Source organism: Zeus faber (genome assembly GCF_960531495.2).
Source record: "Zeus faber genome assembly, chromosome: 21".
Taxonomy (NCBI): Eukaryota; Metazoa; Chordata; class Actinopteri; order Zeiformes; family Zeidae; genus Zeus; species Zeus faber.
The window spans coordinates 5304064-5320580 of NC_137208.1; the positions used below are offsets into that span (position 1 = coordinate 5304064).

General features: G+C 43.7%; 1 protein-coding gene and 1 long non-coding RNA gene across 4 annotated transcripts; one reads left to right on the plus strand and one right to left on the minus strand.

Annotated features, from left to right (window-relative positions):
• Positions 1-10: 10 nt before the first annotated feature.
• On the minus strand, positions 11-3924 carry LOC307246532. 2 transcript variants are annotated; one of them, XR_013844703.1, is made up of 4 exons: positions 2973-3924; positions 2645-2835; positions 2112-2438; positions 11-1921 (listed from the first exon to the last, which is right to left on the minus strand). It is a non-coding gene; the product is annotated as an uncharacterized lncRNA (long non-coding RNA). The 2 variants fall into 2 exon arrangements; XR_013844704.1 differs by having other exon boundaries at positions 2938-3924.
• Positions 3925-4261: 337 nt separating this feature from the next.
• LOC307246520 (peroxisomal succinyl-coenzyme A thioesterase-like) lies at positions 4262-14904 on the plus strand. 2 transcript variants are annotated; one of them, XM_080022463.1, is made up of 12 exons: positions 4294-4362; positions 6831-7257; positions 8411-8616; positions 8899-8998; positions 12205-12395; positions 12521-12684; positions 13317-13436; positions 13556-13638; positions 13715-13805; positions 13892-13972; positions 14041-14182; positions 14524-14904. In XM_080022463.1, exons 3-12 carry the CDS (start codon positions 8424-8426, stop codon positions 14652-14654), a joined length of 1296 nt encoding a protein of 431 aa, XP_079878589.1. In that variant the 5' UTR covers positions 4294-4362; positions 6831-7257; positions 8411-8423; the 3' UTR covers positions 14655-14904. The 2 variants fall into 2 exon arrangements, with proteins under 2 accessions (XP_079878588.1, XP_079878589.1); XM_080022462.1 differs by lacking the exon at positions 6831-7257 and having other exon boundaries at positions 4262-4362.
• The last annotated feature ends 1613 nt before the right edge of the window (positions 14905-16517 follow it).

The window sequence follows — 16517 nt, forward strand, 5'->3', positions numbered from 1 at the left end:
CAAAGTCACTTTATTCACCTGCGATCTCGCTGATGAGACCATCGATCTAAGAGGCTTGAAGGGGAAAAGAACATTTATCTCAACAAATAATCAAGTAGACTGACTACAAAAGTAATATGAATACAACAGAAAATATCCTCATTTAAGCTGCTGTATATCTGCTCCCATTTTGAAATGCTGTCCTTAAAAAAAAGAAAAAAAAATTAGATGTGGGGTTTAATGACAAGGCATGAATTTTTAAAACGCTCCAAGTCATTTTTGACGAGAACATGAATGTTTTCTCACACTGAGACACTTTGATGTTTTTAGAGTTAAATATTGTTTTCTCTCTCTGTAGGAATGGCCTCTCCCAGCAGTCTTCTGTCAGAAGACAATTTCTCATGTTCCATCTGTCTGGATGTGTTCACCAGTCCAGTAACCTTACCATGTGGACACAACTTCTGCCAAGCCTGTATAACAACATGCTGGGATGGTGAAGTCCAGTACCCATGTCCTGTGTGTAAACAGCTTTTCGGGATCAACAAACACTGTCACACTCCAAGCACAAAGAGAAAAAACTCACCAACCAAAAAATCCACAAATCCTACCCATAATTCAGAGCAGGAGATTTTTTCTGAATGTGTACATGGATGTGTAGGCAGACGGTTTCTGGTGATTCTAGTCCTTCTCTCAAAAGGCTCATTTGTTATCAAATATATAAAGTCCTGTGAAGGTTCATGTCCTTTATCAACTGTATAAAACATCCTTGAAAGAAAAAGGCTCATATATATTTATCAAAACGTGCTTTAAAAAGGCTCATTTTTATCAAACGTCCTTTGAAGAGAAAAGCTCATATATATTTATCAAAGGTCCTTTAAGGCTCATAATCTTTATCAGCTTTACAAAGTCCATAAACAGGCTCATATATATTTATCTCTAAAGGGGCAATAAATGTTTCTTTTATATATTATTTACCTGCTCACCTCATATGTATACCTATTTAATAACCCATGTATTCTACATATCATTTATACATACACGAACAATATACAAATCTCTTCACACCTCTTCAGCCGGCACACTGTCACACACACAGGCACAGGCACATCCGATTCTCCAAAAACTCAAACAGCGCTTAACTTTATACTTTAACGTCGACTCATGTATAGTTTTCTAATTTCATCAAGATTTTCACTTTGGCCAAACTTTTCACAAATTATCCTTTTAATCAGATTCTTTCAGCATGCATGTTCGATGTGCACTCACTCTCTTAGGCTGGTTTAGCGCTGCTTCTCCCCATTTTTTTCTCAAACTATATTTTTCATCTTTTAAGCCTTTAACTTGTAACAATTTTTGCTTTATTTTTCATCTTACTTCAGGCTTTTTAACTTTTATCTCTTTTTTACTTTTTCATCTTCATTCATATAATTTTATTTTGAATCAATGACTTCTGTTCATTTGCTCTGTCATCTTCAGTCTCATCTGGAAAATGTTTTCTTTGTTTTTCTGGCGGCTCCTCTGTTCACTGTGAAACTGACCATTTACTCCACTACAGGAAGATTGCCTTGAAAGACATGAAGTAGCTTCTCAGATGTTTTGCCTCAGATTTGGCTTCGTTTGTCGGGCCACAGGTAGCAAGGAGCATGTCTAGGGCCTCAGTGATAGACGGTAAATGAGTTGCCAGTCAGCAATACACGCACTCCATCGCATGAATGAGTACATTAGAGGGACGGCTCAGATTGGACAGTTTGGTGAGAGAGGCCAAGGAGGAGAGTTACATTGGGGGAAGGGCGCTGAGGACGGAGCTGCCAGGCAGGAGGAAAAGAGGAAGGCCAAGGAGAAGGTTCATGGATGTGCTGAGGGAGGACGTGCAGGCGCTCGGCGTCAGGAAGACGCACAGAACAGAAGGTGTTGGAGGCAGATGATCCGCTGTGGCCACCCCCTAACGGGAGCAGACCAGAGAAGAAGTTCGCTCCGACAAAGTTTACCAAAATAAATATCTTCTACTGAAAGATAAAACATTTTAATAGTATACATATCCAATAAAATACATACTTAAGTGTGTCTAAGTCATCATGTGCCTAACTTTACAATTTAAAAATGCTTCTGCTGCTACAAAACAACTGCCTCACCTCCGAGGTCCGCTGTTTCAACTTCTTGATGAATGACACGTGTTGGGATCCTTGTCGACTACAGCAGCAGTACGACTACGACTAAAATTAAAACCTACTTAGCGACAGGTAGGTTTTAATTTTAGTCGAGCTAGCATATTCCTGGCCCACAAGCTTCAGCATGTCCTTCTGTCCTCGATGTTTATTTAGCCGGATTTCAATTTTCTCCTTCATAGAGGATGTCCAACGCTTGCGGTCAAGGACATACTCTTCCACCAGTCTTCACTGGTCCAGTGTGGGCCCCGCTTGGTGAAGCCTGCAAGGGCAGAGGTGGTGTCCAAGTGGTTTCTAGAAGAGGAACAAGAGAGTTAAGAAAAAATAAGTAATTATTTCCTGTAAAAGAAAAATATAGATACTAACAATATACTCTTTTTTATGTTGACCTTGTTACCATGAGTGCCACAATGTTTTGTGCATTACTTTTTATATACTTTTATTATAGTAATGTGTTTAGCTGGATCTGTGAGAGGCTCAGAAGCACTTTTTGTATTCACCTCTGCTTCAACAGCAGCAACAGCAGGAGGGGATGCAGGAAAGTGGTACAGCTGGTGTGGAGGGGAGAGTGACGTATCAGACGCTGATTTTTCCAGCGAGCCACCCCTGTCATCCCCTGGGCTTGAAACAGCTCTGATGAAACCCGCGGCCCAGTGACTCACTGAGCCTGATGGAAGTGGTAGCCCTCCTGCTGAGATCCGAATCAGAATCAGAAATACTTTAATAATCACAGGGGGAAATTACTTTGATGTACCTCTGATAGGGATGCAGACAGGAACCTTAGCCTCCTCACCCTGGACATGGTACAGCTGCAGTGTTCCACCGTACCTGTACATGATCCCAGTTGCCAGCTCAGGATAACTCTGGCACCCTTGCAGGATGTTGATACGCTGAATCTGCCATACCTTAGGCACAGAGGGCTTGAAGAGAGGAACGCCATTTGGGTGTTCAGCCAGGTGAAAGTGCTGCAAAACTCCCTCAACTCACTGGAGTTCCTCAGGCTGTGAAATCTTGACCCTGCGGCGCTTGCGACTGTGCTGCTTTGTGGGGTTGGCAGGCTGGATTCCACAGAACACATAGGCACCCTGGAGATTCTTCAGGTCTTCCTGATCCACCACAGAAAAGGCTGCAGATTGTTATAAAGCAGTGATCACCGGTGTAGTTTGAGATAGAATGAGATGACATATAAAACGTGAATACTTCCAGTAAGATGAGTTGCTCTTCTGTTTTGGATGGAAACTTGCCTCCCCCTCCCCGTTTGTCCCCAGCTTTGTTGATGGTAAAAAGTGGAACAGCGCCACAAGCCCCTCGTCACCTAGTTTGTGGCCAGAAAAATACATCACATCCGTAGTGGTACCATAGAGAAAGCATTGAAATCGGTTTAGGGAGTTTGAGCGAAGCAATCCCCGCCCGTTGCTGAGCCCTAGCGCGACCCAGAGACACTGCGGGGGATACACACCGTCGAGCGTGCGACTCTGTAGTGTCTGTCACGTAAACAACGTTTTCCCGCTTTCATGAACCACGAGCAGCGTGACAAAATAAAAACAAAAAAACAACAACACACGCTCGCCGTGGGTGTCCGCCATCCAGGTGTTTCCCGGTAGAGTCAATGGAACACGATTACCTGGAAAATGGAGCCCCGGAGCCCCGGAGCCCCGGAGCCCCGAGCCCCGAGCCCCGGAGCCCCGAGCCCCGAGCCCCGAGCCCCGGAGCCCCGGAGCCCCGAGCCCCGGAGCCCCGGGCCGCTCCCCGTCCAAGCTCCCGCAGAGAAGCAGCGAAAATCACAACAGCGCCGACGGAGTTTGAGACGTGACGTCAGCAGCCCGCCGGCGAGTGGAAGGTTCAGCTCGTTTCTGAGACTCGGTTCCTGATGAGTCACTCGGGGAGAAGAGTCGTTCGGTTCTTCTTACTGCTGTTCGCGGATCAGCCAGCGCCAAGCGCGATGCGTTTGACCGAGAAGACGTTTGATTTTGTCAGGGGGATTGATTCGAGTGGAAGGAACAGAGGTCGCGGGGAATCCTTTCGAACAAATTGTACGAAAAACATTTATTTTTGGCAGACTCGCGAATGATTCATTCTCTACGAACGAATCATTCGCGAGTCTTAAGTCACTACTCCGAGCCGGCGTGTCCGTCAGCTCAGACGGACGGGGCTCCCCGCTGGTTCAGGCCTTGCCACCCGGCGCTGCACCGCACCGCACCGCACCGCCCTCGGATCGGTAAGCTGCGTTTATTTGAACTTTACTTGTCCTCTCAACTTGTGTTGCAGCAACAAATCAGTGCTTTGCCTCGGCTGCCGGCGGATCCGTTTCCTCGGATTCAGAAGACTGGAGCTGTGTGTGTGTGTGTGTGTGTGTGTGTGTGTGTGTGTGTGTGTGTGTGTGTGTGTGTGTGTGTGTGTGTGTGTGTGTGTGTGTGTGGGGGGGGGGTTGAGCTCGGCGCAACTTTTAAGAAAAACAAGGTCAAACAAGGACAAAGCACAAGCAAATGACGAAAAACACAACCGCCGAGCCACGCTGCGCTGGTTGATCTACAACAGAACCTATTCGACTAAGTCGTTGAGTGTCGCTACGGGAGTGGAAGGGTCACTTTGAGCTGCGGTCTGTGGCTTTGAAATGCGGAGGCAGACGGACGGTGCTCCGATGTGCTCGAGAGCAGCTCCCCGAGACCCGCAGTACATTTCAGGACACAGACAAGTTGACGCGGTCGTGGTTCACGTTATGACTTGACGTGGGGAGTTTGTCACCATGCCAGGGACGGCGGGGTGACTACAGCTGGCTTTAACTGCTTTCAACGGGAGTCGTCCATTGTGACTGCATACTCGTTAAAGGGTGCGCGCCACTGTGTCTGATCATATAAACATCCAAAAATACAGAATCATAGCGAATATATTTGGCAGGAGGCTGACAGCAAGCGCCTACATGCGTGTGGGAATGAACACTGTGCTGAAATAAAGATGTGACTCGGGCTGGGTGGGGTTGTGTTCTTCATTATGTGGGTGCATATATGTTTATGTGACTACATTGATTTAGATGTGTTGTTACAGTGTCTGCCACTAAGAATTTACACAGGTAATAACTTGGAAGCCGCAACGACCACCATGTCCAACTCCTCCATCTACTTCTACCATGCAATTAATACGTAGAAAAAACTACTTTTATACTGATAGGTTTTTTTTTTTTAAGCCATTTAAGTGCGATGTTTCAGGGAAAACAGCTATAGGCTCCTTTGCAGCTCCAAGTTATTACCTGTATATATTCTAATATATAATTACAGACATGGAGTTATTTTATTTAATATATTTTGCAATTAAATCAGTGCATCTGGTGTGGCGCACTTACATCATTTGGTTTTGTGGTTGTGTTTTCTGTTAATGCGGTTGTGTTTCCTGTTAATACAGTGGTTTTCTGTTAATGCAGTTGTGTTTTCGGTTAATGCGGTTGTGTTTTCTGTTAATTGTTGGAGAAAATAATATCCCCCTCGAAGGATCACCAAGTTGTTCAGTTGTAGAAAACCTTTCTAACCTGTTTTAATCAATTACTAAACTTCTGTTGATTAATTCAATTATGACAATTAATTATATTATATAATTATAGAACCCAGAGTCGCGATTGTGGTGCCACCCCTCGCGGCCGCCTTCGCGAGCGCCGCGTGTCGAATGCACACGTTAGAGTATTTTTTGAACTTATAGAACTTGTGTGTAATCACCGGGTGTCATGACATTTCACTGCAAATATGTACGACCGTATGTGTATGTATGTGACAAATAATCTCAAACTTGAACTTGATAACAATTACAACCTGTTTCAATCAATTAAACTTCAATCTAAACTTCTGTTGATCAATTCAAGTATAACAATTACCTTCAAGGTTCTCAGCGTTCTCGTTGATGTGTTGGAGCGTCAATCAGAAGACGTAACACGACTTTAGGAGTTGGTCATATTTATTGTCAGGCAGAATCAACAATTGCAGGCTCAGTTCGTGACGTCTGAGCCTGGGCTCCAGGAGCCGAGCTCAGCCAAGTCCGAGCCAAGTCTGAGCCCAGCCAGTGGAAGCCCGGATCCTTCTTCCCTGGATCCTTATATAGTCTAATGTACGCAAGTGGTCACAAAAGGACATATGGCTCACAAAGAACTGACTACAACCAGAGGCACACGTGCAGAACAACATGAACGCAAGCGGAAAAGTATAGGAACAACATTTGCGCGACTGGTCACAAAGAACTGTTTCCAACCAGAGGGGCCATATTATTTCTAACAGTCCCCCTTTTAAACATGAGGTCAATCTAAAACAGTCAACAAAATATGTATGACTAAAGGGGAAGAAGGTAAATAAAACATAAAAGTGTCCAACACAGACTGGTCGACCCATCGGATCCTACAGCTGGACCTTTCCATAGAATCTTACCCTAACACGAGAAATAAAATATAAAACATTGAACTTCTTCCCAGATACCATTTAAAACAAACAATAAACAATTCTGACAGTGCATGGCTCCAGGAGTGATTGGCAGGGAAAACCTCATTTGTCTCAGCAGGAAAACCTACCAACATCCGTATTATTGAACGTGCGGATGGCATTCACTCACCACCTAGGCCATTTACAATAAAACAGCAAACAACAAGTACAGAGCAAACAAAAAGTACAGAGTAATTTCCTTTCTTTCTTTCTTTTTTTTTTTTTTTAGGAGTTGTGTCTCTCTGGGTGTGATACTGGATCTCGCAGCTTTTTAGTTCTTAACCTCATGCGAGGTGTGCTGACTTCGCTGTTTTGATCTTTCTCTCTTGAACCCTGGTCAACTAAATGCAGTCATCGTGGACGAGCAAAGCAACACATTGGTTAATCAAAAAATACACTTGGACAGTTAACAGTGAACTCTTAGTTGACGCAGAAGACGAGCAGCGCCGCGACATTGAAGACCAGGCCCGCCACGAGGACGGGAACGTAGATGACCAGCTCCGGGGACTGCATCAGGTGGTCCACCATATCGAAAGAGCAGTTTGCCGCCATGGTGCCTTATCACACTGTTGGCCGCGTGGATACGGCGTGGGGGTCCAACTCAGCCCTGTCTAGGCGAATGCATAGCCCCAGGAGGGACACCACCTGTGTAGGAGGTACGAAGCAAACGAGACAATTGCAATATATACACACTCCTTGGGGATTCATTGGCCACATCATTTTTACTTGCTGCAGTTGTGTTTTCTGTTAGTACGGTTGTGTTTTCTGTTAGTACGGTTGTGTTTGCTGTTAATGTGGTTGTGTTTGCTGTTAATGTGGTTGTGTTTTTCTGTTAACGCAGTTGTGTTTTTCTGTTAACGCAGTTGTGTTTTCTGTTAATGCAGTTGTGTTTTCTGTTTATGCGTTTGTGTTTTTCGTATTTGCATGTGTTTTTTTAAGTTGCAGTGTGTTGAACTCCCAGGGCTACTGTAATTCTAAGTTAATTCCTGGCAAAGTTATCCCAGACAGGCAAAACCACGAGTGGAACTGTAAATTTCCATACTTTATTTACATGCACTTTACTGCATATATTTGTATATACAAAACTATTTTCCATTCTATTGTGTACCCCCAATGTATTATATTTTTGAGACTTATTTTATTTTTATTTAATCGTATTTATATTTTTCTATTCACTGACTGCATTACATTTTAGGAATCAGTTTGTTTCAGTTTGTGAGCTAGGTATGAATTAGGTTAGCTTTTATGTTCCGTTTTCTATTGTGCGTAATCTCCGGGTGTGTTGCAAAGACATTTCACTGCATAAACAGTATGTATAAAAGTATGTATATGTATGTGACAAATAAGCCTCTTGAATCTTAAATCTTGGAACTAACACCTCGGGTTATAAGAACACCCGATCACAGGGATATATTACACAGGTAATATATCAGGAGAAGATTGGGAGAACACAGAATGACGGAGAACATCCCAACACACACACACACACACACACACACACACACACATTCAATTGTGCAATAACTCTGCAATGTATTGTAATGGACATTTCTATGTTTTATTTTTCTTTGATGCTTTTTATGACTGTTAAGCTTTTTAATGCTTCTTGTCTCTCTGCACTACAATGCACCAACTATAACCAAGACAAATTCAAACAGATTAGAATTTTGATCATAATCATCTACAATGTAATATTGTGAGTTCGAGTTAGACAGTGTATTTAAATGTAATGTACAGAAAGTGAGTTGCTTCTCCTACTGCACAGTGTAATGACCAACTGGATCCAAACTACATTTATTTTCTCCACAGACCATCAACAACTATGGCCGGGGCTGAATATCCAATTCTCAGTGTTCTCCCAACACGGGGACTTGTGGATGAGAAGTTCAAGGTGTTGGTGGAGAATCTCTCTCCTGGGCTCCCACTAACTCTGCACTCTCTTCACCACTCTGAGGACAAAGACTATTGGGAGGCGTACGGCCACTATGTCAGTGACAGCAGAGGCACAGTGAATGGTGTGTATGTCTTTTTTAAATTTCATCACCAAGTTTATCGAAGAACCACATTATTCTGGGACCAGGTCCTCAATTCCCACATGGTATAACACTCCATCTGCAACCTGTATTCCCCTGGTGGGACAATAAAGAATAAGTAATGTTGTGGAAACAATACATATGGCTTGTAGCTATTCAAAATGATGCCTGCAATGTACTGAACATCAAATATTGTGTATACTCTATAACCTGTTGATTTAATTGACTTTACTGTTACTATATCACTTGGTGTCAACTTTTTAGTTTCTGAAGATACAAGTTTCGGGGGAACCTATACAGGAGAAGAACCCATGGGTTTGCTGTGGAGTATGCAACCTGTCCCAGGCAGTCGAACAGGCCTCAGGTAATGTCTTTTTCTTAAATGTAGGGTCTCTTAACTTCATCTTTACGAGTGTTAAATAATGCCATGACTCAACCTTCAATTAATGTCAGATGTTTTGTGACTTTTGATTCACATTCACCTTTTTGCCATTGTCACAAATTGTGATTAATAACAAAAAAAAAAACGAAACACATACAAATCAGGACAAACTGTCAAAGGGTTCAAGGTGACAGCTTTCATTGTCTTATTTGGAGGCCTAAATGTAATTATCTGCTAATGACATGCATTACCCCTGCTTTCTTAAAGATTTAAGATGTTTATTTGTCACATACATATACATACACGCATACATATATGTAGTGAAATGACATTGCAACGCATCCAGACATTATGCACAATAAGTAAGTAACTGGTCAATAACTAACTGGTCAATCACAAATTAACTAAGTAACTAAACTAACTGATTCCTAAAACACAATTCAAATTGTAAATAGAATAAAAAGAGTAAAAGAAAGGGTCATTTACAAAGTAGGAATACAAAATAGAAATTAAAGGAATACACTATTATGGTATATACAGATATGTGCAGTAAAGTGGCATGAGAATAAAATGAGGTAGTGTGTGTGGAGATATACAGTACAGTATACAACAGTATGGCTCTGCAATACAGCGCAGTATGCAGTAACCCAGTGCAATGATACAGTATGCAGTACAGTATGCAGCGTACAGTAAGGCAGTGGTGTCTATATGTGTGCCTCAGTGAGGGCCCCTGGTGAGTTCAGCATTGACAGTTCTTATGGCTTGTGGGAAGAAACTCTGTCTCAGTCTCTCTGTCCTCGCCATGTGGCTGCGGAGGCGCTTGCCCGACCACAGCAGCTGGGACAGTCTGTTGGTGGCGTGGTGAGGATCCTTCAAGTTCCTGCGGGCTCTGCTACAGGGCTTATACACCTCCTAGTGTATAAGTCCTGCAGGGAGGGGAGGGTAGTTCCAGTAGTACATTCGGCTGAACACACCACCCTCTACGGGGCCCGCCTGTCGTGAGTAGTACTGTTACCAAACCAGGCAGTGGTGTTGCCTGTCAGGATACTCTCTACTGCTTCAGAGTAGAAGGACTTCAGGGTCCTCACAGTGACTCTGAATTTTTTCAGCTGCCTGAGGTGGTAAAGATGCTGCCTCTCCTTTCTCACTAGAGTGTCTGTATGTGTAGTCCATGTTAAGTCCTCTGTGATGTGGACTCCCAGGTACTTGAAGCTGCTCACCCTGTCGACAAAAGTCCCATTAATCACCAAGGGCATGTGCGTCCTCGATTGTAATCCTCGCCTAAAGTCCACAATCAGCTCCTTAGTTTTGCTGACATTCAAGTGGAGGCTGTTGTCCTGGCACCAGAGTGACAGGTCAGCCACCTCCTCCCGGTAGGCTTTCTCGTAGTTGTTGGTGATCAGGCCCACCATGATGGTGTCATCAGCAAACTTGATGATGGTGTTGGACCTGGCCACATAGTCAGGTGTGTACAGGGAGTAGAGTAAGGAGCTGAGGACGCAGCCCTGGGGGGGTCCTGTGTTCAGGGTGAGGGTGGCCCACCTGGGGCCTGGATCCATGGAGGAAGTCCAGGAACCATGCATACAGCGGAGTGTTCAGTCCTAGCTCCAGCAGCTTGACAGCCAGTCTGGTGGGGACTGGTGTTGAAAGCTGTGCTGTAGTCAATAAACAGCAGTCTCACACAGCTCCCCTTCCAGCCATCCAGGTGCGTAAGCGTGGTGTGCAGTACCTGGGAGACCGCATCGTACGTGGATCTGTCTGGCCTTTATGCAAACTGCAGCAGTTCAGAACTGGATATCTTTGTGTAAATAATTAAAAATAATAAATCCTGCACTTCTGGAACAAGGAGACAGCATTTGCAACATTGCATAAAATTCTATGTGCGCGCCAACCCCAAGACGCGCCCCAGGGCGCCCCTGATAAAATCGTATGTCAGATTGGATTTTGCATGATTGCCCAAGCCTAGTTCTGAATTCCCGGGGGAGGTAGAATGGACGGCATGAGATGGTCAGCTGTTCCAGGTTCGGCGAGCAGGAGTGGGAGAGAGTCTTGATGTTGTTGGGATACAGCAGCGGCTGTTTATCATGAGGCAGACGCCTCCACCCTTGGATTTCCCTGACTCCCCGATCTGTCAGTGCCGAACGCGGACAAGGAATCGGCTGGACGTATGGCACCGGTGGGTTTAGCCAGTGGCTAAAGTTTCCCAAAGTTGTTCATTCAGGGATTTTGACATCCATGATTGCATCGCGGTCGGAGGAGATCACTGCCAATGAGTTTTTGATGGACATGATGTTGTAAAACGAAAAAAAAATATATACTATAATGTGTGTAATCTACACACAGCGTTCGCGCAGGTGACCACACGGGGTGGCGCCAAGCAGCAGAGGACTCCTCTTATAAACTCCTCTTATATTCCCTTACAGCCCATTGAAACCGAGAACAGGTTTCTCAATTCATTGTCGAAACTGTGGGAAAAATATAAATATGCTTTTCCTTGGTCTCAGATTCATTGGCAAATTATTTTCTTATCTAGGCCTGCATGTCTTAAAGGTACAACAAGTGAAATTTTATTCACTCATGACACTAATTGACCACTATATCTGAGTTCTTATCATATTGCACGAACAGAAGACAATTACTAATAATGACACCATTTTATTCTGAATCCTTACAGCTATCTTGCACTTGTATCTGGTTGACTTTAGAAACAGGTTCTGCAAGTACTACTGAGTTTTCACTGTATATCGGTGGGGTTTTCAGAATTGTTGTCAATGCCAGCACGTCCACTGTTCCCTTGATGGTTGTTCTGAATTCAAGCTCTCAAAACCGGCAGTCCAGTGCCAACTGGACTCTTGGACTCTAGACAGAAATGTCCCTGACCTCCAGACCTCTCTATCTCCACTCAGTACCCGCCCCATGAACTATGCACTTAAGATTGTGTATTCCTACAATGTAGGAGAGGGATGTGAGAAAGAAGGTATTTTAGAAATTTTAGAAAATCTTCCTGGCAGCTTTCTCAACAGCAATGTGACACCGGCAGACACCTGGTACTTCTGGGACAAGAAATCTTATCTATCTTCTTGCCAATTGTTAACATTGTGACCTACCTGATTCACTCAAAGTTTTTGCGGGATTCTCGCATGTCTTCCTTTCTCTCTTCTGTTTTGCATGTTCACCATCATGCCCAGGTTGAGAAAAGTGAATGTCCAAACACCCATGGTGATTCTCATCTCAGTGTACCGAGGACATGTTACAGAGGGTTTCAGAGAAAAGCCTCCACCCACCTCTGTCGTCATAGAGAGATGGTACATGGCACCAGGTGTAAAGAGGATAGACGTCCAAGAGAGAGGAGTTATCGGTACCCTCTTCATTCCTCCAGGTACACTAACCTTGCACAACTAAGTACAATACAACATGTTTTTTCCCCCTCAATACCACTTGGAGACACTTTTGCATGATAACGTCTATTTATGAAAAATAAAAATGATCTCTCTTCCGTCTCAGGGCTTGGACCATTCCCTGGAGTGCTGGATATGTGGGGAGGAGGTGGAGGACTTTTGGAGTACCGTGCTGCCTTGCTTGCATCCCATGGTTTTGCCGCCATGGCACTCAAATACCTCTCAGCTGATAAGCATAGGGCCGCAGATGTAGATTTTCAGTATTTCGAGGTGTGAAGCAGTTTTTACTTTGTAGCTTATTGTCTGTCATGACCTCTTGTCTTGTATAGCTGCAAATGTGTTCCCTAGTGGCGGGTGGGTACGGAGTACACACTTGTGAACTGTGTGCCAGTTCTGCTGTAGATGAATGGCTACATCCTCGGAAGTCGTTGTGGAATGTTTATTTATTTCTTCCCTTTTCAGCCCATTGGCCCTGTGCAGATCTACTGTCTCACATGACATGAGCATAGATTTTCCAAGCATGGAAATAATGTTACTGTGTTGTGTTGTGTGTATGTATGCGCAGCTGTTCTCTGACTTTTTTTGATAATGTCCTCATATCGAACATCATCTAAAACAGCTGGGCTGTGAATCGTGTAGTTTGCTTTGAATTGAACTCCACTTAATAAGGTATCCATTGTTGAGAGGTAAGTTGGCGAATGTGGTCGAGAGCTTAGATGCGTTCACACTACACTTAACAATGTAGTTACATGCGTCCCTGACCACCTCTGTGGTTTGGGTGTCCGAATGCTTGATGCGTCTTGGATGCACTCGCACTGTATTTATAGCTGGTCTGCTGTTATGTGATCACCTGAGATGCACATGAATGCCAGGTTTAAACAGTGGTTAATCTATTTCTACAGACAGCGTTTTGCATTGTCCAGGAGCACCCTTCAGTGATGCACGGCAGAGTTGGGATTTTAGGTCTTTCTTTGGGGGCGTCAGTGACTTTCACCTTGGCATCTTGCTCTGAGGTTGTCCGTGTAAGTGAAATTGTTGTGCAGATTTTTGTGGAAATAATAATTGTTAAAAATTGTTAGAGGAATTGTTGGAGGGATTTTGGTCCCATTAAGGCCATTGTGTACTCACTATTGTGTTTCAGCCACGTTGCTGCATTTGTGTAAGTGGCAGTCATTTGCGTCAAGTCAGTGAGCCCATTGACAAAGCACTTGTGCTGATAGACAGGTAGGTGATCAGTTTAATCGTGTCATGAACCCTGTGTCCACCATTGTATGATGTGAACATCCACTATTCTTGACAGGAATAAGAGGATTCGTGTGGATGAAAATAACAATTCTGTAATGCGGGACGTGTACCTCCCGATCCCTTCAAACCCAGCTATGAAAGCAGATGTAGGTACAAATAGTACACACACACACACACACACACACACACACACACACACGTTCAATCATTAATTATTGGACTGCTTTAATAGGTGGGAAGAATAAAGTGTCCTTTATTGTTGGTCAACGGGGATGATGATCAGAACACTGCCAGCGTGGAGGCTGCTGAGGATGTGAGTTTTCCAATGTATTATTATTGTGGTATAATGTGTTGTAACTGACATGAAGTTTTAACCCCCAGATAGCCAAGATGATGTGTGCAGCTGGCAATTATCATCTGTTGACGTCACTCACTTATCCTAATTCTGGACATCTTATTGAGCCTCCATACACACCCCACGTCAGAGCAAGCAACTTCATATTCCCTCTTACCCGAGAGAAAGGTATGTCATGGATCGATGTTTATCTTTTAGGATTACATGACGATAATGTTTGGAATGTGGCAGTATTATTTCTTGGGTGTCAACAGTGCCTACTTTGTTTTCAAGAATGTGCATGTGGGGGCGGCCCGGTGGTTCACCAGGTAGAGCGCACCATTTTCAAGACTGGGCCCTTACCGCAGCGGTTTTGATTCTGGCACAAGGCCCTTTGCTGCATGTCATCCCCCCTCTCTCTCTATCCCCTGCCTTTCCTTTCTCCCCGCACTGTTACTATCGAATAAAGCTTGAAAATGCCAAAAACATATCTTAAAAAAAAATTGTGCATGTGTTTGTGTGTGTTGCAGTGATCATGTTGTGGGGGGGGCAGCCAAAGCCCCATGCAGATGCCCAGGAAGACTCTTGGGAGAAGATCTTGGCCTTCCTGAAGCAGCACCTGTACCCCAGTCCTCACACTGTCCTCCAGGCCAGGATGTGAAGTCAGAGAGAGACACATCCACGAAGGCTTTCATTTATTTTTATTTATATCGATAATGATTAGTGAAAATTGTATTGTAATAATAAAAACAAGTTTTCTTGGTAGATTTGTAAATTCAACATTGACCCATGTCCAATTGTATCAGCTGTATATTGTTGAAGAATCAGTTGGAGCGTTCATGTGTATTTTTAATCACCACAAACACAAATAAACAGCATATATTTGAGAAATTAAAATAAGATTATTTTGAACAAAAACCTCTTGTTTGGTACTTTTTTTTTAGGCGCCACTTTTACAGAAACAGACATTCAATGTTTTTCAATGTACATATACATACGGTCATACATATCTGCAGTGAAATGTCATGACACCCGGTGATTGCGCACAATAAGATATAGTATAATAGTATTTTTAGAGATTATACAGCTTATTGTGCGTAATCACCAGGTGTCATGACATTTCACTGCAGATATGTATGACCGTATGTATATGTACGTGACAAAAAAACCCTTGAATCTTGAAACGTGCGGAAATCGTGTTAGTAATAATACGGTTGTTTGCAGGAAAGGTTTGGTTTGTCCCCAACTTTTTGAAGCTAAGACTACAACAAGGCATACTCCGATTAACCACATGAAAAATCATGCCCGTTGCATGATTTTTCATGGGGCATGATTTTTCATGTGGAACGTAAAGGTGAAAGCCAATGTTAGGCCATAACTTAATCTGCAAACAAAATACATGTGGACAGACAACATACATATGTAAATATAGCTACTTTATTTATCCCAAAGGAAAATCTAATGCACAAGGTAGAAAGATAAATATTCCAAATAGTAGTAAATGGTAAAACAAGTAAACAAGTAGAAAACTGAGGTGTTATTATATCATATGCACTACACACATACTGTATATAGACAGATCAGCCACAACATTAAAACCACCACTGATAACCACTAATATTGTGTAGCTCCCCCTTGTGCCGCCATAACCACTGACTGAGGGAAGGACTCCACAAGACCTGACATTTCACTGCATATATGTATGGAAGTATGTATATGTATGTGACGAATAAACCTCTTGAAACCTCTGGAGGTGTCCTGTGGTATCCGGCACTTAGACATTAGCAGCAGATCCTTTAAGTCCTGTAAGTTGCAAGGTGGGGCACCCATGGAATGGGTTTCTTGTTCCAGCACATCCCACAGATGCTCCATCGGATTGGACACTAACCCCATCAATCCACATGATGTAGAAGAAAACATGATTTATCAGACCAGGCCACCTTCTTCCATTGCTCCGTGGACCAGTCCTGATGCTACATGCCCATTGTAGGTGGTTTTGGTGGTGGACTGAAGTCAGCATGGACAGTCTGACAAGTCTGTGGCTACACAGCCCCAGACACAGCAAGCTGTGATGCATTGTGTGTTCTGACAACTTTCTATCATAGCAGCATTAACTTTTTCACCAACTTATGCTACAGTAGTTCTTCTGTGGGATCGGACCATACGGGCTAGACATCGCTCCCTACACGCAAAAATGAGCCTATGGGCTCCCATGACCTTGTCGCCGGTTCACTGGTTGTCCTCACCTTGGAGCACTTTTGGTAGGTACTAACCACTGCACACCGGGAATGGCTGTAATGTAATGGCTAACCGACTGGGTCAGAGCATCTCCAAAACGACAGGTCTTGTGGGGTACAAGACCTGTCGTTTTGGAGATGCTCTGACCCAGTCGTCTAGCCATTATAATTTGGTCCTTGTCAAAGTTGCATGGATACTTAAAATTGCCCATTTTTCCTGCTTCCAACACATCAACTTCAAGAACTGACTGTTCACTTGCCGCCTGATACATCCCACGCCTTTTTTA